Source organism: Apis laboriosa, unplaced genomic scaffold (assembly GCF_014066325.1).
Source record: "Apis laboriosa isolate Shangri-la unplaced genomic scaffold, ASM1406632v1 scaffold112_cov148, whole genome shotgun sequence".
NCBI classification, from domain to species: domain Eukaryota; kingdom Metazoa; phylum Arthropoda; class Insecta; order Hymenoptera; family Apidae; genus Apis; species Apis laboriosa.
The window spans coordinates 1,135,819-1,157,795 of record NW_025220865.1 but is presented as its reverse complement, the minus strand read 5'-3'; the positions used below and the strand labels follow the sequence as shown (position 1 = coordinate 1,157,795).

At 41.0% G+C, this 21,977-nt stretch overlaps 2 protein-coding genes and 3 long non-coding RNA genes across 10 annotated transcripts in view; 3 read left to right on the top strand and 2 right to left on the bottom strand.

Moving 5' to 3' along the window:
• Positions 1-21,977, bottom strand: part of LOC122714048 (teneurin-m) — a 604,012-nt gene that overhangs the window by 4,571 nt on the left and 577,464 nt on the right. For 4 of the 5 annotated variants that reach the window (XM_043935045.1, XM_043935059.1, XM_043935052.1 and 1 more), the window contains 8 exons: positions 17,651-17,735; positions 15,971-16,134; positions 14,262-14,432; positions 7,970-8,305; positions 7,286-7,493; positions 3,882-4,098; positions 2,460-3,295; positions 57-2,362 (listed from right to left, as the gene is read on the bottom strand). In XM_043935045.1, coding sequence (XP_043790980.1) covers positions 57-2,362; positions 2,460-3,295; positions 3,882-4,098; positions 7,286-7,493; positions 7,970-8,305; positions 14,262-14,432; positions 15,971-16,134; positions 17,651-17,735 — 4,323 coding nt within the window. Of the gene's footprint in view, positions 1-56; positions 2,363-2,459; positions 3,296-3,881; positions 4,099-7,285; positions 7,494-7,969; positions 8,306-9,071; positions 9,447-9,847; positions 10,307-14,261; positions 14,433-15,970; positions 16,135-17,650; positions 17,736-21,977 lie in introns of those variants that run through there. The other variant, XM_043935069.1, reaches the window with a different exon arrangement.
• On the top strand, positions 2,202-3,882 carry LOC122714106. 2 transcript variants are annotated; one of them, XR_006346577.1, is made up of 4 exons: positions 2,202-2,343; positions 2,451-2,605; positions 2,679-2,908; positions 3,744-3,882. It is a non-coding gene; the product is annotated as an uncharacterized LOC122714106 (long non-coding RNA). The 2 variants fall into 2 exon arrangements; XR_006346576.1 differs by having other exon boundaries at positions 2,675-2,908.
• Positions 7,388-8,137, top strand: LOC122714113. The gene is made up of 3 exons (XR_006346578.1): positions 7,388-7,528; positions 7,624-7,800; positions 7,999-8,137. It is a non-coding gene; the product is annotated as an uncharacterized LOC122714113 (long non-coding RNA).
• LOC122714071 (dentin sialophosphoprotein-like) lies at positions 10,350-14,245 on the bottom strand. Its single transcript, XM_043935091.1, has 2 exons — positions 11,883-14,245; positions 10,350-10,712 (listed from the first exon to the last, which is right to left on the bottom strand). The coding sequence occupies exons 1-2, from the start codon at positions 14,236-14,238 to the stop codon at positions 10,363-10,365; spliced, it is 2,706 nt and encodes a 901-aa protein (XP_043791026.1). The 5' UTR covers positions 14,239-14,245; the 3' UTR covers positions 10,350-10,362.
• Positions 10,356-11,168, top strand: LOC122714102. The gene is made up of 3 exons (XR_006346575.1): positions 10,356-10,497; positions 10,610-10,806; positions 10,888-11,168. It is a non-coding gene; the product is annotated as an uncharacterized LOC122714102 (long non-coding RNA).

Genomic DNA, 21,977 nt, shown 5'->3' with positions numbered 1-21,977 from the left:
AAAAATTACAAAAAAAAAAAATATACAAATTATTTTAGATAATTGACATCACTTACCAGCAAGAGTGGTCTCCAATTTTCCAGTATGATCATAAACATAAGCAACCTTGCCACTTTGATGAGGATACACCTTCGCTAAAATCTGTCCATCATCGTTGTACAAAATTTCATACGGATGCCTGTTCATTGGTGAGTAATATTGATATTTGTAGAATCCTAAAGAGGTTTGTAACGAGAAGGCGTGAATATGACCTCTTGGAGTAGTTAACGATTGCAATGCCCCAGCTTCATCGTACTGCAATAAATAATCGCTTCCTCTTGGCGTGGTTACTTTCAGCGGAAGACTACTGAACATATCCTTGAATGCATACACCATCGATGTGCCATCGCTATATTTGATTTCGTACAATCTTCCAGCCCTATCGAAACCATAGGTTTCGCTGATGTCACCCCAAGTCCAACTAGTTAATCTACTAAACCGATCGTATTCGAGTTCTACACCGGAGAAGATACCATTTCTCGGTCCCCATTTAACCGGTCTTGCCGTTTTATCATAAGTGACATTTAGAAACTCTATATCCTCCATGAACACGGCCACGCTATTAGTCTCCCTATCGTACTCGAGAGATAGTAGAACATCTCCATTGACACGAAGCTTTCTACCAACTTGAGCCACGGACTTCGAATTACCTCTATTCTTGTTACCTTGAAGTTTCCGCAGGAAGTATCGCCATTCGAATCTATTTGCCAAATCTCCAGCGATTTCCGTTTTCTGTTTAGCAGGTACTGGATAACTCTCGCCCAATAGCGGCTCGATTTCGGCCAACACGGAATATGGTAAGGTATCGGTGCTAACCGTATGAGCCCATGGCGTGACCTGACCCACGGAACCATCAGGAAGCACAGTTGTTCTCTGTTCAGCTTCTCCAATTTTCGTCACAACGGAAGATCCCTTGATCAGCATCGAGATAGGTTTTCTATTATTCTGTCCTACCTTCACCACTGCACCTTTCAAACTCAGATCAAAGGTCAAACTGATCACCTTTCCTGTAGGCGTTACAGCAGTAGTAAGTCTGCCAAATTCATCATAATTATAAACGTAACTCCTGCCTGTACTATCCAATTTGGTTTTCAGCAAACCAGTCGGTCCATGGTAATCGAACGTGACGTTATAATTATCCGGGGTGCTTAGCTCGTGCAACATTTTCATCCTGGACATCCTAAGCCTGCACTTCTGTCCTTTGGTATTCTCGATGGAATTCACTTGACTACTGTAATCTCTTAACAAGAACACTTTATTACCGGCTGCATCTGTGACAGTACTGAGTTTTCCATTGCTGGTATTGACATTGTACGTGAATTGATAAACAGCTTCACCGGTGAGAATGTTTTTAGTAGCCACGTGTTGGCCGAATCTGTTGAATACGTAAATCTCTTGGGTATCCGGTGAGTAAATTTCATATTCCCTTGCACCACTGGCGTCTGGAATGCTCGCCATTACAGATCGAATCCTGTAGTTCGCTTGGTCACCGATATGTACAACACCGTCAGGGGATACAGCTACTGCGGATATCGTGTTGAATTTGGAGGTAGATGCGAGATAGTGATCGGCTTCGAAACAATCGCAACCACGTTCCAAGCAATTGCACTTCGATTCTGCACCTGCGTATGGTGAGATCTTGCCATCTGTACCGATCACTCTCACGCGATTAATTCTTTGAGAGTCACTTTCCGCGATATACAGATTTCCAGATGGGCCGAACGCGATACTCTGAGGCATGACCAGAGTTGCATGCGTCGCGAGCTCCGTGTCGAACGAGGAAGATGGCGATGCACAGTGTAGTGGGCGTCCAGCAACAACTTTGACACGACCGTCTGGAGCCAGTTGAAGTACCATGTGATCATCGATCATATGCAACGAGTTGTCCAGAGGATTGATCGCTAATTCCGTAGGCCAACGAAGATGAACTTCTTCCACGTTCAGGGTACCCTCGCAAGGGATGGGTTTCCAATGCGATTTGTGCATGTGATTGCCGATCACGGTGGTGATGATACCATCTCTGTCGACCATTCTGATGTTAGTTCCGTCTGCGAAATACAGTACATTGTCGGCGGATACAGCTACTCCTTTGGGATAGGCCAGTTTGGCATCTCTAGCGAGAGCGCCGTCTCCGCAATGGGCTTCATCACCAGGAAGACAGCGCTCTCCGGATCCAACTACCGTTTCCCAGTTGTGATCAGGGTCAGAGTAATCGTTGGTATCGCGGACTCGGATAATTTGATGGGATTCCGGGTCAGAAATGTAGAGGGAACCGTCCAATGGACTGAGAGCTATGTGATAGCGGTAAGAGACTCTTGTTGCACTGAAAGGAAAAATATTTGATAAAATAAAACAATATTTGGATTATTGGAGTATGCAAAATTTCATGAAAATATGTTAACGTTCAACAGGATGCTTACTTGAGCCTGACAACAGTCCTAACAGTTCCATCGACGAGGATCTTTCTCACAAGATTAAAATCACCGACAAAAATGGAACCATCAGGAGCAGTAGCGAGAGCAACGGGCGCAAGAAGTCGTTGTTTGGAAGCTTGCCCGTCGCAATCGTAACAGTCCAATGGCCTCTGATGTCCATCTCCCATTGTCGTCAGAATAACCCTGGGTTTCTGTTTCAGATAGATATTCGAACCGTCTCCTTTTTGCAATATACCTTCATGGAAATTATATCTATGGTGAATATCCAAATTCCATCCCCCAACTTCGGAAATGGACATATCGTGACCGCTAAGTTTCGTCGTCTGCACGTCCCAGATGATGTCCTTGCAGTCGTTGTACTCGTATCCAACTTTCACCATAGCCGTGGTGACACCGTAAACGCGTTGCCTATAGACGTTCAATCGATTCCACGCGTAAGTGAATTTTATCACTGGATCCGCCTCGAACGTTTTCTCGAATAGGATACCCTCGATTGTAATTCTCAAATGGATTAGATTTAGAGTAGGCGGTATGACTTCCGGTGTCAATTGCAATTGTATCGTGGATAGATAGCCGGCCGCTCTGGAGCTGTGGTAAACAAGATTCAATCCTGTGCCAGGTATTTGCAGGCTTTCTTGTATGACTTGGGACTCGGCCAAAATGGCGCTCTTGTCGGGACAGGCACCCTGGAAACCGTGCTTCCACGTCGCCAGAACAACTGGCTTCATCAGATCGTAATCATGAGCCGCGCAAGCGTGTGGAACGTGGTTAGGTTGCTTTTCTTCAGCGGTGCTCATCACGATTTTGTCGATAATTACAACCTTTGAGGAAAGATAATATTTATGTTAGATTCTTCGTTGAAGATTATTCTTTCCAAGAATATATAAATTCTTGTTTTACGAGTTTCGTTTAATGTCATGGTCGATTCACTTATGTCAAATATAGTAGACGAAGGACATCAAAGCATTTATATGTAAATTAATAGTTATTTTTAGCAGTTAAGAAATAATTCTAAGCTTGGAAATAATCTTTATCTCGAATGTATATAAATCGCGTGCGTATAAATCATTTCGTCCCACGAATACAGGTGCAATATTATACATTTATTTATAAATTTATTTCCATGTTACTCATAAATGAAAAAGATTTACACATTTAAAACAATTGACAGATTTTTATTTTTAGCAATTATTAGAAATGCAAAAATTCTTTTGGCAAAATTAATATCTAATAATATTATATATTTAAATAAATATTATTCTGTTTTAGGTCATCGATCAAAGTATTATTCATCGAAGCGAGCAAAATATCTAAACAAGAGAAGAGAAATACTTTGATCATCCTTCTTCTTTTCCATTTGGTTTGCATATCTCCCATAATTAAATTAATCATGGAACACGTCTATACCTCGTTCCATGGGACGAAAACTATGTGGCTCTGCGGCTTAAAGGGCGACCTGCCGAACTGGAGAGTGACCGCACCACCACCGTTCACTAGGAGATCGAACCAGCCGTCGTCTCTCGTCAGGGTGAAGCCTTCCAGGGGTGTGCTGGTACTGACTCGCACTCCCATCAGACCGGTGCCAAGATGCGTGACAACGCGACCACGGACAACGGCCGATCGGCTGTCAGGAAACAATAACGTTAACGATCCAATGGCTGTCAGGTCGGTCGTGTCAACTAACGTGATTACTTTTTTCCACTGTGCACCGTGGCACACTAACAACAAAGCAACTGTTACTGTCTAATCTAATTTCAATCTACGATGGTATTACTGTGTATACTTCGTTCGTATTTCGTCTTGCAGTGTTCTTAAGTAATTATTTCTGGGAACGAAGATGTACTGTTATTTCTTTAATGCACACAAGAAATTGCAGTCAACTTTAGAACAAGAAATATTTTTATATAAGTTTTTTTGATGATAAACTATTCGCTCTATTCGTGCTTATACCGTACTTCTTCGTTCTTGTAATTGGTATTCCGTGCGTAGTAATTATATATTAGAAACAAACTCGAATACGCGGGATAATTCAGTCAACGCGATTTCTGTCTTCTGTCAACGTTGCTCTTCAGTGCTAAAGAGGTGGTTAATAATCTGGAAATGTTTATTTTTTGTTAATTTGTTTTTTAATGTATTTTTTAATGTATTTATTTTTTTTTTTTAATGTATTTATGTTAATTGTTTATTTTTTTTCCTCTTTTGTCTCACATAATGATCATAGTATTGTTTCAAAATTCTATTCTAATGTTCTTATTTTATTTATCAAATTTCGAATTTTGTTCTAACAAATTCTTTTGTATATTAGATTTCAAGACAAATTCATATGCTAAAATTTACTTTACCATTTGAAAAATTTAATTTACATTAAAAATTAGCAAGCAACTACCGTCTCGAGGAAAATAAAGCTGTATAAAATTCCAATAATTTCTATCCCGTATACAGCAATACTGAAATAAATTTTTATTCTTTTCCAGGATAAAAAGGTAGAAAAATATTTTTATCTTTCACCTTTGTTTTCATCTTTTCGGATAAAAAAAAATATATATATATATATATATATATATTTTTTTTTTTGAGAGAAATTAACTTGTGAGAAAAAGCGACACCACGATGCATCGTTGCCCTCATTGGCACTGAAGAAGCATCGGTCGAGGTCGGGTTGACAGTAAATACATATATATACATACACATATAACACGAATAACACAAAGTCAGAAGCTTAACTTAAAAGGCACGAAAGACAACGTAGGAATAATAAGGTAACCAAACCATGCAACGAGAAAGAGATTCGAACACTGATGAGAAGGAGACAAGAGGGTTGGTGTTGTTGAGCTTTCTTTTTTTTTTTCTTTCCTTTTTTTTTTTTTTTTTTTCTTAATTTTCTGTGATCAATCGCACGCCACGTCGCAACACATTCGAGAAAAAGAGATTCTTCTTCGTTTGTCGACAGTTGTTGTCGATTGTATTGTCGATTAAATTGTCGGCAAATCGTGAAAATACTCGTAACTCGAAATTGAATTGAAAGCGCGCGTGCGACCTCATTCGGATGCAGGAATAGTATATATTACGTAGTTATGTATTACACACGATACCAAATGCACGAAAATTATCGTCAAACAGCATATCAGCAGATATTCAACCGCTTATACTCTACAAAAACTCGCAACTCGGTTTCTTTCTTTCTTTCTTTCTTTCTTTTTTTTTTCCTTTTTACTTTCTTTTTTTCGCTCTTTTCTTTTTTCCTCTTTCTTTTACTTTTTTTTTTTACTTTTTTTTTTTTTTTACTCTTTTTTCTCTTGATCGACGAAATGGCTTTCTTACCTTGTGTTGAAGTGATTCCAGAACATACTGAACGGGCAGCACGGATAAAACAGAGCCGAGTTAAAAATGGTGTGATTAAAGGCAAAAATTAGATGGAAGAGAGATAGAAGAGAAGAAAGTAAGTTAGAGAAGGAGACAGATCAGATCTATATAAACAATTCGATTAATTCGGGATTATATTATTAGAAGGATGAAAATAGGACGTGTGAGATAGATTTCGAAAGATCGTGGAAGATAGTAAAAGAAGGATTGTAAAAAATCTTCGAAAGAAATTTAGATAGAAATTCTTAGGAATTGATAATTATCCCCTCTTTGATCGAAGGCGTAAAGCTCGAGGCTTGAACATGGAGTCAACACATTCACGCAAGCTCCACTCGGACGGACACGTGTGAGAGGAAGAGAGAGAGAAAGAGAGTATATAAATGGAGAGAAAAAGAGAGAGATCGTCGATCATACGTGTACGATCGATCGGTTCGATGATGATCGAGAGAATAACGAGAGAAAAGACGAAGAGAAGAGATAATAGAATGATGAGTGAGATGATATAGTGAAGAGAGAAAGATTGAGAGGGGGTTCGGGAATTTCAGTGCAGGGCACACGCTCGCGCACACGTACGTACAAACATATGTATAAAACTTTTGGGATGTGATTTCACACGGGTCACAACAACGCAGAGAATATATCATATCTATGTATACGTCTTCGTGTTTCTTGTATGATATAATATAAACGTGTGTATAAAACACGGACGAGAATAAATACGTATATATAATATGTAATATATATATACATATTACAAAAAAAAAAAAAAAAATAAAGAGCAAGATGCACGTGTCTTGCCTTGTTGACTCGAGGCAGCTAAAGGTTACAAAGGATTCAGGATTTCGTTTCATATTTTAAATAATCACCAGCCGTGTTCCAGGATTGTCGCTGTGTGATTGATCGTTCGCGAAAACAAATCTGATTTATATATAAACTTCGCTCTTACGTTCCTTAATAATCTTTAGTCGTCCCGCAAGACATGCATTCCTTTTCAGACGTATACCGCCATTTGTTAAACATTGCGTACATCGACATACGTACGAAGAGTTTGGAGGAAAAAAAAAAAAAAAAAAAAACGCGATTTGCATTTAAAAAAAAAAAAAAAAAAAATGTGAATTATTTTCTCATCAAGCTCTTCGTATAAAATATATATTATTTTATCGTGTTATTTCCATGTGTTTGATTTGACACGTGAAAAAGAAAAAAAATTGCACGAAACATGAAACTCGGGACGGATACGAAAGAACGACGAATGAAGAACGACGGACGGACGGATGGACGGACACGGACACGTTCAAGTCGACGAAATTATGCGTTACGTTTTCCACGAATAATGTTACAAACGCAATTGTGTAATTATAAATCGTCGTTAAATTAGAGTCGTTTAATAATGCTAGACGCGATGGAGAAACCTAACAACGAGACGTGCTGTCAATCGTTTAACTCACCTCTCGTTGAAGGTCTCCTGGCGAGCGTAGTTCTGCAGGCTACCCTCGTCGATTAAAAATTTCATCCTCTCGAAGAAGGAAGCGGTGATGGCCGGCGGCTGCTTTCGCAGAAGTATATCGATCGGCTTCGGTGCTGACACGCAAAGCTGGCTGCTACGGCATATATGATTCGAGCAACATTCCGGATCCGCGCAATCGATGAGACCGTCTGGAAAGTACATTATGATGCAATTAGAAAAGCTCGTTCGTATTCGTGACACGTATATTTATATCGAATCGCGTTCGATGGATTAATCATGTTTGAATAAAAAAATCTTGCATTCGTTTCTTTGTTACAGATTTATAACCGAGCTTGATGATCCATATGGCTGACGTAAATAATACCACACACCCATCGTTTAAAGGGTAATACGAAAATGAAACGCGAAGGAACGAAGACGGAATTCGTCCCGCAAATCATACAATTTCGTCATACTTCGAACGAAATTATTCTACTTTTTGATTCGTGAAAAAAGGTGTGATAAAAATTTTGCAATTTTGTTATGGTAATTTAATAATTGAACAATAAGCATAATTGCGAAAAAATTTGCTAAAAACATCCACTAATTTGTTAAAATTATTTTTCTTTAACAATCCAAGCTGACAATCGCAAAATTACAAATTCCCCTCCACTTTGTTTTATACCTTTGTCGTTGTCTCTTCCGTCGTTGCAGTTCTGTTCGAGGAGCACGTTGCAATCTTTGCCATCCCAACCATCGTAACACCTGCACTCCCACTGGCCATCGTTGCTGACTCTGCATTGTCCGTGCCCGGAACAGGAATTTGGGCAACCTTCCATGGTGCAGTGTTTTCCGTTCCAACCGGTCACGCACAAGCAAGTACCGTTCTTACATTGGCCGTGCTCGTTGCATCGTGGATCGCATTGCTTCAAATTGCACAGCTCGCCCGACCATCCGGGCAAACAGTCGCAAGCGTTGTCCACGCAATGCCCGTGGGGACCGCAATCCAAATCGCATAACTCTGGAAATCGGCAAGGGAAATTACGGATTTATATTTCAACTTCCTGTCAATGTATTATTTGAGAAACGTTAGTGTACGCAAGCAACACAAGAAGCCAGGGGACAAACTTGTTGGTTTTTTCTTTCTTTAAAAACGGATTGAAATTAGGATCAACATTGGGATCGAATCGACGACTATTAGCAAACGAAGAAAAGAAGAAGAACGATTCGATTATTGATATATATATATATATATATGAAATAGATAATTTTATAGATGTGATGACCTGGAAACATAAGAATCGATTAATCCAGATGGAATAAGAAATTTGAATTTTTGTTTTATGTAAAATATATATAAAGTTGTGACACGATTTAGAAATAGCTAAAAGTTAAAATTATTTTTAAAAGAGAATTATCTATTGATGAATATCTATGAATATTAGATATAGATTAGATATTAATAATTTTTATTGTTCCTTTTTATGAGAATAATACAATTCTCACAATTCTAATGAATGATCAGACTCGTGAATATTAAAATAAAAAATTCTTCAAACATGATTTGACTCAACATTTCACAATCCTGAAATCATGAAGTATCCAAGTATGATCTCAGCAATTGTCTCATTGTAAGATCAACTTTATAGCTAATTAAGAATCACAAAAGTATGAGATCTAAAAAGTATCTTATCGTGTCATAACTTCAAACGGAATTTATCCGGCCTCTCTAATTTTTTCTTTTTTTGAAACAATTTAACACGCGATTTTGATATAACATTCTTTACCTTTCGAGCAGTCATCGCCAGACCACATGGGTTCGCAGAGGCACGTCTGAGTTTCAAGATCAAAGTTCCCGTGTCCGCTACAGTCGGGCAGGCACTGCAACGCTTCCTTGTCCATTTGGCTGCAATCCGCTCCTTTCCACCCTTTCTTACAAATGCAGGTGCCCTCCGCGCAGAAACCATGGCCGGAGCAAGTCGGATGGGGGCAGTCCACTTCCTCGCAATACTTCCCTTTGTAGCCACGTACGCAATTGCACTTTCCATTCGTGCAATGCCCGTGTCCGTTACAATCAGGCACTTCGCATTCGTCGTGTCGGAGGGAACATTCCTTGCCCTTCCAGCCAGGATTGCATTGGCATTCCCCGTTTATGTACTCGCCTATTGTCGAACAAGATGAAATAATGTTGGGGCGATTAATAAAATTGTCTCTCTTTAAGAAAATATACGTAAGAAGTTGAACTGATCGAGTTTTCTGGAAATTTTTAAAATTCCAAATTTTTAAATTAATAATAGATTAGGTATTGATGGGGGTCGTTAAAAAAGATTGTAACTATTATTATAAAATTGTGGAAAAATTTGTATTTTGATCCGAGCTATATCGGTTGAGGGATATATAATCATAGTAGAGGATTACAATAGATAACCCGATTTCTAGAAAAATAAAAAGGATCAGTTGAATAAATGAAAAGTTCAGGTGTCGATTTTCGTTCGACAGAAATAACGATTATATTTTTTTCCATTCTTTTTCCAGAAGATATTATATTATATTTATTACTCACCACGTTGGCTGCAGAGGACCGGGCAGACACTCTCGCTGCAATCTTCGCCACCGAAACCAGGGTTACATTGGCAATGACCCAGCAAACATTCCCCCTTTCCGCTACAACCGTTCGGACAATTATGCGTCATGTCTTCCGCGATTATAGCTATGAACGACACCTCCTGAGGATCCCCGTCGTCGTTGTACAACGAGAGGAACCAGTGGCCAGGTTCCATGTAGTGCGTCACTTCCTTCTTGATCGACGGCTGGACGAGAAATCGACGAATCTCAACAATCTTAACCTACTTCTACCAATCTCTTCTACTACTCTACGTGTTGACGAAGGGAAAAAAAATAGAAAAAAAAAAAAGAAAAAAAAAAAAAGAAAATTCGCAAGAACTTCTCGACCAATGAAAAAAAAAAAGACTCCTTTGCGATGAAAAGAATAATAGAAAATAAATAATAAAAAAATAAATCGTTTTAAAAAACACAGATAGAGATAATTTATATGGTATAAGATCTAATGTTGTTGTTCTAGGAATCTGTTAGACAGAGAGAGAAAAAGAAAAATAAAAATGGGGCAGTGGCACATACAATAACACTAACATGGGACGCCCTTGCGGTCCTGGCCTTGAAACCACTCAATACTTCAAGGAGATCGTACTGCGTGTGAGTAGGAAGCGCGTTTCTTCTCGCGTAGACACCGATGCTCGCTCCACGAGGAATATTATAGTCGAACCGCACGTACGCGGCTTCCGACTGATAGAATTGCATGTTCCAGTAGCTGTAAGGTGGTATCTCTTTGCTCAGCTTCTGCCCCAGCCCCACTTGGGCGAATGTGGTGCCGTCAGGTGGAAAAGATCTGGCTGGGAATGTTCTCGCACCTGGATAACGTTAGACGGGGAAACGTGAGCGTGTTTCACTTTCACGAGAAATCAGTTCTCCGTCGGATCGTTTCGATGGAATCATATTTCGAAAGTATTGCAAAAAATTGAATTAATAACACGATATAAAAAAAGAATATTAAAGAATATTAAAAAGAAAAATTTTTCTTTCCAGCTTCTGTCCTCTTTCTTCGAGTAATTAGCCGGAATATTGGCAAAATTTCTAAGAGGGGGATACTCTTTTTTGGAAGAAAGGAAGAAAGAAGGTATCTTAATTATCTGTTCAAAGATGATATCATCCATCAGAAAACTGATTGTTATTTATTGCTTATATATAAAGCGCAATAGGTATTGTAAAAAATTTGCATGGCTTTTTATACTTAGCTAGGCTTGCGCATCAGCGAATCTCGAATTTTATAGTCCTATTATTATTCCGCTATCGACTAATAAACTATATAATCGCAATTCTCGCGAATTTTAATTAATTTCACATCCTCGTTCATCGTAAGAACCAATCAGTTTTTTACTCGGAGTCTAATAAATAAATAAATAAATAAATGAAAAAGTATCTAAAACAAAATTGGTCCTTGCACGAGATTTTTCGATGAATTTTCATCATCGCTCCTTCTACGACGTAACACTATTGTCAGCATTGTTTTCCTTTTTCTTTTTTCTCTTCCTCATTTTCGCAACAATTTCGTGCGAGAGAATCGATTAGAAAAATACCTCGGTTCATATTATACCATTGCGTACACAACACCACGATGCACCATATTACAATATTGCACAAAACTTTTCTACCGTATAACCACTACAACCGTTATCAACGTTTAAACACGCCAGGCAAGTTCGAGCGCGATAAGTAAGAAATACCTCGCGAATAGCTACGTGTGTTGTTTTATTCAAGCGAAGAGAGACAGAGAGAGAGAGAGAGAAAGAGAGAAGCTCGCATCAGCGTAACAATGAGAATAGCAAAAAAAAAAAAAAAAGGTGTTGAAAAATAGAGAGAAGAAAGCAGCGATAGAGAGAAAGATTACAGCCGAAGGATCAATAATAATAATAATAACAATATCTAGTGAGTGAGAAAAAACTAGCGAGACGTGTGAGAATCTGTTAAAAAAAAAAAAAAGAGGCAAAGGTTTGAAAAAACAATCGTAAACGGGGCCTCACCTTCCAGGATCAGTATAGTGGGTTCTGGGGGTAAGGGTGTTGCCCCAGAACACCCCGACACGCCTACGCCGCTCGACTCTGACCCGTAATTCGAGGTTGTCCAGTCAATGGTACTGCTATTCTCCTCGGTGCCCGAGAAATAATCGTGCTGGCTACTCGTCTCACCCTTTACCGTCTCCTCCAAACTCACTGAGCTCACCGAGTTCCCCTCCTCCCTCGTTTCCACCTGCCTCGTGTCGGCGGCCACCGTTCGGACAACGTCCGGCTCGTCCACAGACTCGCTCGTGTTACGGCTCTGCCCTTCCCGAGGCCCTTCGAGGCTCATAGTCTCGTCAACGGGCGAGAAATCGTTGTCCCACTCGTCGGACGACGATCCCATGCACGGGCAAGAGCACTCGCACTCGCCACCGGCCCACATAGGAGGGGGTGGCGACGAAGGTGGCTGCGGTGGTGGGGGCAATCGATTGTCGTTTCCCTCCACGGGACTCGCGATCTCGGCCATCTGGCTCGACGCTTCCTGCCTTCGGGCTGGCCCGGCTCGATGGACCCGCTCGCTCGCCCCCTCGCGCTCCTCTTCCCTCCCCCTCGTCCCTCCGTCGCGCTCCTCGCCGTCCGCCACGCCGTCGCCGCCCGTCGGCACCGAGACGGAGAGGACGTAGAGCGGCCTCGAGGCCGCTGAAGCGGAGTCCCCGGAAGCGATCGTGATGTTGACGAGCACCCGGTTAGGCGAGGATGGGGTCGAGGACGAGGTTGAGGGCCGCCGCGATCGGTCGACCGGCACCTCGATTATTTTCACTTGCTGGGTCGGGGGATTCCGAGATTCCGCGGAATTGGATTCGATGGAAGCTCCCTCTCCCCCCTCGCGCCCCCTCGCCGCGGGGGAATCGGCCTCCTCGTGGAATTTCCTCTCGAATTCGCGCAAAAACTCCTCGTCGCTCTCCTCCCTGGTGATCACGCGGAGATCACCGATCGAAGGAGGCACGTCGTTCGTCTTCACCTCGTCGTCCCCGAACGATATCGGGCCCCGATCGTCGTCGTTGTCGTCGCCATCGTCCTCGTCGACGACATCGTCCTCGTCGTCGTCATTGTCGTTGTCGTTGCTCTTGCCTGTCGTTGTCTCGTTCCCGTGGTTCAACTTCACGAACTCGACCTCGTCCTGCCCGTTGTAATTGTAAATCGGCGAAGGATAGTCCCGCTGGAGGAGCTCCTCGGATTTCTCGTAACTTTTCGCGCGACTCGGCCAACCGACGTCCTCCTCGGACGACGAGGAATCCTCCCGGGACAGTTCTCGCGTTTCCTTCACGACTCCCGAAAAATCACTCGAGGAATTCCTCGCGGTATCCCGCGGCCCACTTTCCACGCCCTCCCTCCCTCCCTCCTCCTCCTCCTCCTCCTCCTTCCTCTTCTTCTTTACCTCCTCCAAAGATTTCGTCCAAGCTCGTCCAGGCGGTGCTGCGTCTACTTCGTGCTCGCCAACTACTACTAGCGCTACAGCATCCTTCGCATCCTTGCTACTCACGTTACGTTGATGATCGTAGGCGATGCTCGCTGTCGTGCCTCCCCCCCCTTCCACCCTCGATTCTACTTCCACCTCTACGCCGCTAACCGTGCCATCATCCTCCTGTTTCGCGATCGTGATCGATTCCACCTCCTCGCCCCGAAACCCGTTCGAACCCACTTCCGGGAACGCAACTCCAGCGTAAGCCCCAGGGATGCCCGTACCACTTTCGGTAGTGGTTCGTGGAACGTAGCTCGAATCGGCGATCTGTTCGTCGATAATGGAGGAACGGGGGGTGAGATCGTTGGCTAGGTGGTTCTTGGACGGTGGTGGTTGGCTCTCGTCCGTAAACGAAACGGAAGAAGAAGAAGAAAAAGAAGAAGAAGAAGAAGAAGAAGAAGAAGAAGAAGGAGAATAGGAAGAAGGGTCGGTGGTGGGGTTAATAGGGGAGGAAGGGCGAAGAGTGGAGGGGGTAGCAGACGAAGGATCGTGCGAATAGTGGTTATTAGCCGTGGAAGAGCGAGAGACGTCAAGCAACAAATGCGTCCCCGCGGGTGTCGAGGACGTAGACGAAGACATAGACGAAGACGAAGACGGCGACGAGAGAGACGAGGACGTCGGGGAGGAGTTCGGTCCCGCATGCTCCTTATCATGCACAACAACCACACCACGTGGACGGTCGTCCGTGAATGGCGCCGATCGCTCCGCCTCGGGCGATCGTGGCGACGTGGCTGCCCCTTCGCCACCCGCCACCCCCGTCGAGGGAGGCTCGTCGGCTTGTTCACGGGACGGGACAGTTTGGTGCAACGCATGCTTGTTATACGTGTCCCTACGCTTACGGTAGGCGTGCTCTAACATGCTAGCCGATGCTTTCATACTACCTCCAGAGGATGCCTGTTGCCGTGTTCGACCGCTCGACTGCGAGGACGAGGCGCTCGCCGACGAAGAGGTCTTGTTCCCGTCCGAGGACAACGCTTTCGTGTCCGTGCTCTCGCTAACCAGTACCGCGCACGCTTTCGTGCCCTGGTAGGATCGGTTCACTATGCTCGAGACTGAAAGGAAACAGGGGGTTTTTATAGTTTAGTCAAATTTTTGAATATTTTTTTTTTCTATATTCGTGAAGCTTTTCTTTATATGCGTTTATAGAATAATTATAGAATATTTTTAGAAAAAATATACATGCACTTTTTAATTCACAATTATAAAATATATTTCTTATACATTTATTACGTAGGCTTTTAATCTTTAACCAGTACCGTGCACGTACTTTTCGTGCCCTGAATCGGTTCACTATGCTCGAGACTGAAACGAGAGAAAGCAGGAGGGTTTTATTTATAGTTTAATCAAATTTTTGAATATTTTTTTTTTCTATATTCGTGAAGCTTTTCTATATGCGTTTATAGAATAATTATAGAATATATAATTATAGAATTATATATATAATTATAGAAACGAGAGAAAGCAGGGGGTTTTATAATTTAATTAAATTTTTGAATATTTTTTTTTTCTATATTTGTGATGCATTTATAGAATAATTATAGAATATTTTTAGATCGAGGTTTATTATCACGTGTTGCGTATTTTTGAGCGCTCTAAAAAAAATATATATGCACTTTTTAATTCACAATTATAAAATATTTCTTATACATTTATTACGTAGGCTTTTAATCTTTAACCAGTACCGTGCACGTACTTTTCGTGCCCTGAATCGGAATGCTCGAGACTGAAACGAGAGAAAGCAGGGGGTTTTATAGTTTAATTAAATTTTTGAATATTTTTTTTTTTCTATATTTGTGATGCATTTATAGAATAATTATAGAATATTTTTAGAAAAAATATACATGCACTTTTTAATTCACAATTATAAAGTATTCCTTATACATTTCTATTTATTATGTTTTTAATCTTTAACTATTATTTATTATATAAATAAAATTAAATCGATCAATTGTTATTTACTTTACAAACTCGAATAATGCTTCTTTTTCCATTGGACGAATAGATTTTACAGTTTTTTTATTTCTTCTCTTATTATTGCTTCGAGTGTTTTCAATTCCTCGAGTCGAAAAAAAAATATTAAAACGAGATATCTCGTGACCCGTACGCAATGTGTTATTATTATTTTTTTTTTTTTTGAAAAAGCGATGCAAGTATATGACATAATCCGACAGAAATAATAATATTTCGCGCGTAATATTTTATAATTTAAAAACCGATATTGTCCCCGCTTGCGAGGGGTGTATCAATTTTTCGAAATTCTATCAATAATTCCGCGTTATAATATAATTGAAACGCGTTGAAAGCCTTTTTTTTTTTTTTTTAAATAACTTAACATTTCTTTTCGCAATTCATAAATAATAGTACAAACGTTTCCAAACAAATACATCAATCTTTGTCACTTTAAAAAAAAAAAAAAAAAAAAAAATTCATCGAATGAATTTGAATGAATCATCGATTAAAATTATTTAAAATTATCACCCATACAAAGTGAATACGAATTATATTACCGGGATGCAATGGGAACATTTTGTTTCCTATCCTAGATAAACGCGCGTCGAATACAAGATTAGAGGAGGCCACCACGACTTACCCACGACGTAGGCTAGGGCCGCCGTTATGCACAGCGAGACCATAAGCAGTATCATAGCGATCAATTTCCAGCTGCACCAGTCGACCCCTTTCACGAAATGGCAACGAATGCTTTGCCTCCTCATTGGGATCATCGAAGACGCGTGGCCGTACGGCAGAGGTACCCTGCAAAAATCAATCGATCTATTATTTCACTTCCTGTTGTAATGTCGATCGATTAATCAATCTTACTTTCGCTTCGTCGTCGAGGGAACAACGAATCTCCATACAGAACTGTATTTAAATATATATATATATACATTATATTTGAAGCTGAATGAACACACGATGGATCGTTTCTCTTAATGCGATATTTCGATAAGATTATCGACGACGCATGGGATCTAATTAAATAAAAACAAACAAGCCTCGAGAAATGGACGGAAAACCTCGGAATAAGGAGAAGAACGGGCACACTTTGATCATCGACCCCGTTCCATAACAGTGAATCGGGAAAATTTAACTCGTTGAAATGCACGTCCGATCTCTTTCTCGCGTCTCTTCCCTTTCCAGTCACGTTACCAACTCGATTATACAAAATTACCCGAATTTCCCTCTGTTTCAACGATTAAAGCGAGAGGAGGAGGAGTATCCGGTAAAGTGGTATCCGCGAGCTTCGCTCTCTCTCTCTCTCTCTCTCTCTCTCTCTCTCTCTCTCTCTCTCTGTCTCTGTCTCTGTCTGTCTCTCTGTTTCTCTGTCTCTCTCTCTGTCTCTGTCTGTCTCTGTCTCTCTGTTTCTCTGTTTCTCTGTCTCTGTCTCTGTCTCTCTCTTTCTCTCTGCGAACGTTGATTTCAAAGGGAGCGGAACGTCGGTTCGCGTCGTTTGATACGCGGCAAATATATTTGTACTCGTCACGTGCTCTCCGCGCAAAAGCATCACCCGGCCCCTCGAGTATGTTTATGCTGCGAACGTGGAACGTGGAAACGGCCGCTTCCAAGTAACTCGGAAACGTCTAACAAAAATATTTAAACGGGACGGGCCGAGCAGCGAGAGGCTGCCTGTTTGCTTTCGTTGCATCACGCGATAATGGAAAACGAAAGCCAGACGTCGTCGTCGTCGTCGTCGTCGTCGTCGCCGCGGAGATCTTTCCTCCCCTCCTCCACCCTTGCCCTGTGGAAAATCGCGCCAATCCTTCCTCTCCCTCTGCTTTTTCTCTCCCCTCCTTTAACCGACCGATTCGGGGCCACGATTCTAAATATTTGGGGTACGAATTAAAATCGGTTCGGAAGAAGAAGAGCGGAAGTTTGTATTTTTCTTCCCTTTTTTTTGTAAATTTCTTTATTAGCCGATCGAAGAAACGCGTATTCTCCCGTGTCAATAATAATTCAGAGAGGTTTAAGAAAATTCGGTTTTTTTAAATACGTTCCATTGTTCGACGAGAATCGAAACTGCAACGCAACGAGAATCCCAGGTGGCGAGGGTCGAGTTTACGATATTATATTACACGCTTAGCTACAAATTTTCGAGTGAGCACGATTTTTCACGAAAACCAACCGTTCCTTTGATGACACTTCGAACATTGACTCATTGTGCGCCCGAATAGATGATTCACAGGAGTGTGCTCTCTGCTCTTTTCCCTTTCCTTTTTTTTTTTTAATTCCCTCTTTTCTTTGAGATAGGCGGGAAATGAAATAGGCTTACCTGTCCATGTTGTTCTGCAGCTCGACCTTTATCGGACTATTCCCCGTGGACTGATTCTTGTTGTTGTACTCATTCTTCGGTATCTCTGCGAAAATAGAGGGAGCAACGATAGAGACAATTTGTTACGTTGTGCAGATCGAGGAAATTTCTCGTGGGAGACGGTGCCCTACTTTTTCCATAATCTCACTTTTATATACCCTCTTCGCTGTCCCTTTGCTCAGACCAACGTTGCGTCTTCGTGTCCAATATCCTCTTAATAATAAATAATATATCCGCGCGTTAGAAAAGAGTCGAATGACGATCCTTTTAATTTTCGAAATCTCAAGTTTGATGACTCGACCACAGTCGTGTAAATAAAATTTTGGATCGAAGTTTTCATCGTTTTATTTTCGCAGTGGTAATCGTTTTTTTTTTTTTTTAATAACGTTGAATACATTAGACACATTACATTGTTGTATTGGTTAAATAATAACTAATACAATCAGTAATTGAAACTTATTTATCGAACGATAATTATATTCACCAAGCCTTCGAATATACGATTTCGATATAGATTCTTATTTTTAACCAGCTTTCTAATTATCCAAGATGCGTATAATTAAGAGGGAGAATGAATCGAAACGAGCGTCCATCCTTTTTATCCCTGATATGGAAACGGTTTTGCGATGCCAGACGCGACGCCCTTTTCTTTTTCACCATTCGGGCTCGATACACACGAGAGGAGGCGGAGGGAAAAGTGGAAGAAGCGGGTCCCGCGTTGAATCGATAAGTACATGATTCATCGTGGTTTCGGTTTGAATTTCAAGTATCGAAGGTGCATAAGAGAAAAAAAAAAAAAAGAAAAAGAAAAAGAAAACACTGCGAAACACCTTGGAAACACCACAAGATCGTTTCCGTGAGCGAGATCGATGGCGGTGTTTCTCGATCCTGGGACGTTGCTCGGTAATTGAAAACGGCGTTGTATAATGAATACCGATTATATAAACGAACGATTGCCTCTAAATGTTTGCCCTCTCCTCTCACGTTTTTTTCAACGTGCGCTTGGTGAATAAGATCGATTTAGAACGTCGTGGATTCGCGCGATTAGCTTCTTTCTTTTTCCTTGTCGGAACTCGGTCGCGACATCTGTGATCGTAAATTTGGTTATTGCAAATTTTTACAATAACGGTTTGGAAAATTTCTTTCCAATTTTCTTCCAATTCTTTTTTTTCCAAATTCAAGATTTTATTATTACACGAATCAGATACAAGATTACTCGATCGTTTCTGTCGAATAGGAGACGCGTTAGACACTTCACTCTCCTTATTTGAGGATCTCCTCGAAGTTATTTTACACAACTGAAAAATCATAATTTAATTCAAACAACTATTTAACAAAGCTGTTTTTTTCCGAGGATTGAATAATTCGTGAAAGGGTTAAAAACAAAAGAAGACTCCTCTTTCAAAACAGGGAAATAATTCGAGTTCAGTTGGGAAGTTATCGTAGAAAAAAAGTCATTCGCACACCTAAATAATTGCAAATTGAGTCCAATGGATGTGATTAACTATTCTTCTAAAAGAAAAAAAGGAAGAAACGATCGTAAATATTCTTCTAATCGGACGAACGGAAAGAGAAATTTGTTTCCATTGCGTGAAAGTAAATCATCATACCCACGTGGTCGGTGATTAAAGGGGATTCTGGCCACGCCTAACCACAGGCAACGCGTCCCTTTTTATGATACGGTTCCACGCGTTTAGGTCGATAATCACCGATAAAAAGGAAGAAAGAAAGCGAAAGAGGGGGAAAGGCTTAGGATCGGCGCAATCGTCGGATATCCGCCTAAACGCCATAATCGTCGGATTTCGGGCCCGGCAACACCTGCAATTAGCCGCATGGGGTCCGCTTTTACCGGCCGCCTCCTCCTCCGCCTTCCCACGCTCCGATTCCGTGTGTTCACCAGGTATGGGTGGTTAGGGTGTGCTACGAGCGAATCACGCGAAGGGGCCACGATTCCTTTAACTCGTTACCTCTGTTTAAAAATTACGAAAGGAAGGGAGGGGGCGCGAAAACGTGACCATGAAGATCAATTCGAATCATATTTATATATAAAGCTGAAAAATTAATTTAAATTCTTATTATTATTATAAAATTTATCATTATAAAATTATTATTATTATATATTATTATATCTTGAATTATTATATTATATTATAGAATTTAACGATTAAAAATTTTTTATGGATACAGAATGGAACGCAGGTTATTTCAAACTTTTTCGTTTAATCTTGTGAAAGGTATCTGGATATTTTTATACGCGTTCTTCCTTCTCGATCGCAGAGGACCGTTAGCGGAAGATGGACGAGGGGATGGAAATTTTGCAAACAGCCGAACGACACGCCGATCGACCGAAGCAGCGACAAAAGATGTTTCGGGATGAAAGATTGGCAAGAAGAAGAAGAAGAAGAAGCCAATGGGGGAATAAAAGGAAGAGCGTGGCAAGGATCGATCTTGGGTGGAGTGGCACTGGTGGTTCACTCCACTCTGGTATTCTGTTGGAAGGTTATAAGCGTCAGCCAGTGTCATAACCGTGGGTCAATGAGTCGAGAGGGGTCGTAAATCACCGGCCGAAACCGTCCCACGCTTTCGAAAGCGCCGCACAGGCTTTCAAGATTAACAAGGGAACGTTTAAAGGTGCAGACTCGTTTCCTCGAGCCATGGAAAATTTTTTCCAATTTCTTCCCTTGGTAAGGTAAAAAAGGCTGGAAAAGAAGGAGGAAAATTCCTTCTTGTATCGGTGGCTTTTCCATCAGCGTACTCGAGAAACGTCAAGAAGCTTGGATTTCGACTTCGTTTTGTTTCCTCCCCTCCCCCATACAACCGATACCCCCGCTGTGGACTCCAGGCGTCTCCAACAGCGTCTCCTTCTTCCACTGTGCTGTGCTTCTATAGACCTCTCTTCGGTCCATTCAACTGCTGTTTAAAACATCGAGACAAGGCATTTTATCGTTTCTGGTAAATTCTAAGCATCTCGAGAGGCTTGCCTCGGCCCCTCAAAGGGTGGTTTTATCAGCTTTTCGTTCGATGGACGGTTATTGGGGATAATAATGGCGGTCGGTGATGATAAATCGGAAAAGGAGACAATGTTTCTTTTCTTTGCCATGTAATGAGAATGATGCTAAATAATAGTGAATTTTTAATTTGGAAAGAATTTGGAAATTTCTCTCTTTTCACAAATAATGGAGATTTTAATTTTTTTAACGAATGCTTTTCGAGCATATCCAAGATAAATCTTTAAATGCGACATTTTTATTTCGATAAATGAGGAAGAAGAGAAAAAAGAAAGTACTTTTTAGAATATTCAAATATTTCTCTCACCATCTTAGGAATTTTTCGATTTCCGGCAGAAGATGAATCAATCGTTTCGAAAGAATTTCAATAAACAAAACGAAAACTTTGGAACTGTTCTTGGAATACTTTACAACGGTCCTCTCTGACGGATAAGATATCGAAGGCCAAGTTTTGGAAAATTATCGCACCGATTACAGCGTGCCACTACCCTCGTCAGAAACGTCAGTCAACTTTCTCTCCCTCTTCCAAGGAAATAAGCCTTCCTTATTGGGAATCCTCCGCGTTATCGTTCGACACACACACACACCCAACAATCGCTTCTCCACTCTTCGTGGAAAGTCAAAGAATTCGTATTCTTGTTTTGTCCATCCTGGTAAATAATCGATTCGATTTTCCAGGATCCAGGACAGATAGACTTTCTCCACGGGAAAGTACTATCGGTTAAAAAGTGTTTGAGAAACAAATATTCGGAGAGGAGATAGATAGATAGATAGATAAGGATTCTGTTTGATATACAGTGGCTCTCAACTTTTCCACGACTTTTTACACCTCTTGCTTTACAGCGGGTCCTCGTGTTTGAACGGGGATCGTGGCCGATTTCGTCCGCGTGTTTGCACACGTTTAACGTCGCGATCTTGAAATTCGTCCGAGTTTAAGGGTTCTTCTCCGCTCCAAGATTTTTTTCCCCTTAAATGAAATCGATTCTCTGATACGATACGATAAATAACAACTCTGGATTTAGAATTCGTCGTCGGGAAAAAAGGATATTCCTTCGACATTTGCATAAGAAATCGAGGATCTATGTTAAAATTTACAGAGTGGGCTTGGGGAAGAAACATTATGCATCGCGATTTTAACCCTTTCCATAAAATTGTATGCGTATTGTACACATGACGAGCGACTGGAGTTATCGTATCATCGAGTATTTTTTTCTGGAATATATATTTTCTTTTTATATTTGTGATTTCTCGATAATAAAAATCACCAAAAAAAAAAAAAA

Excerpts from the sequence above, each read along its gene's own strand:
- LOC122714071 (XM_043935091.1), bottom strand. The coding sequence starts at position 14,238 with ATGTTAGAGCACGCCTACCGTAAGCGTAGGGACACGTATAACAAGCAT. Across the intron at positions 10,713-11,882 it reads CACTATACTGATCCTGGAAG|GTGCGAGAACATTCCCAGCC; the intron begins GTGAGGCCCCGT and ends AACGTTATCCAG.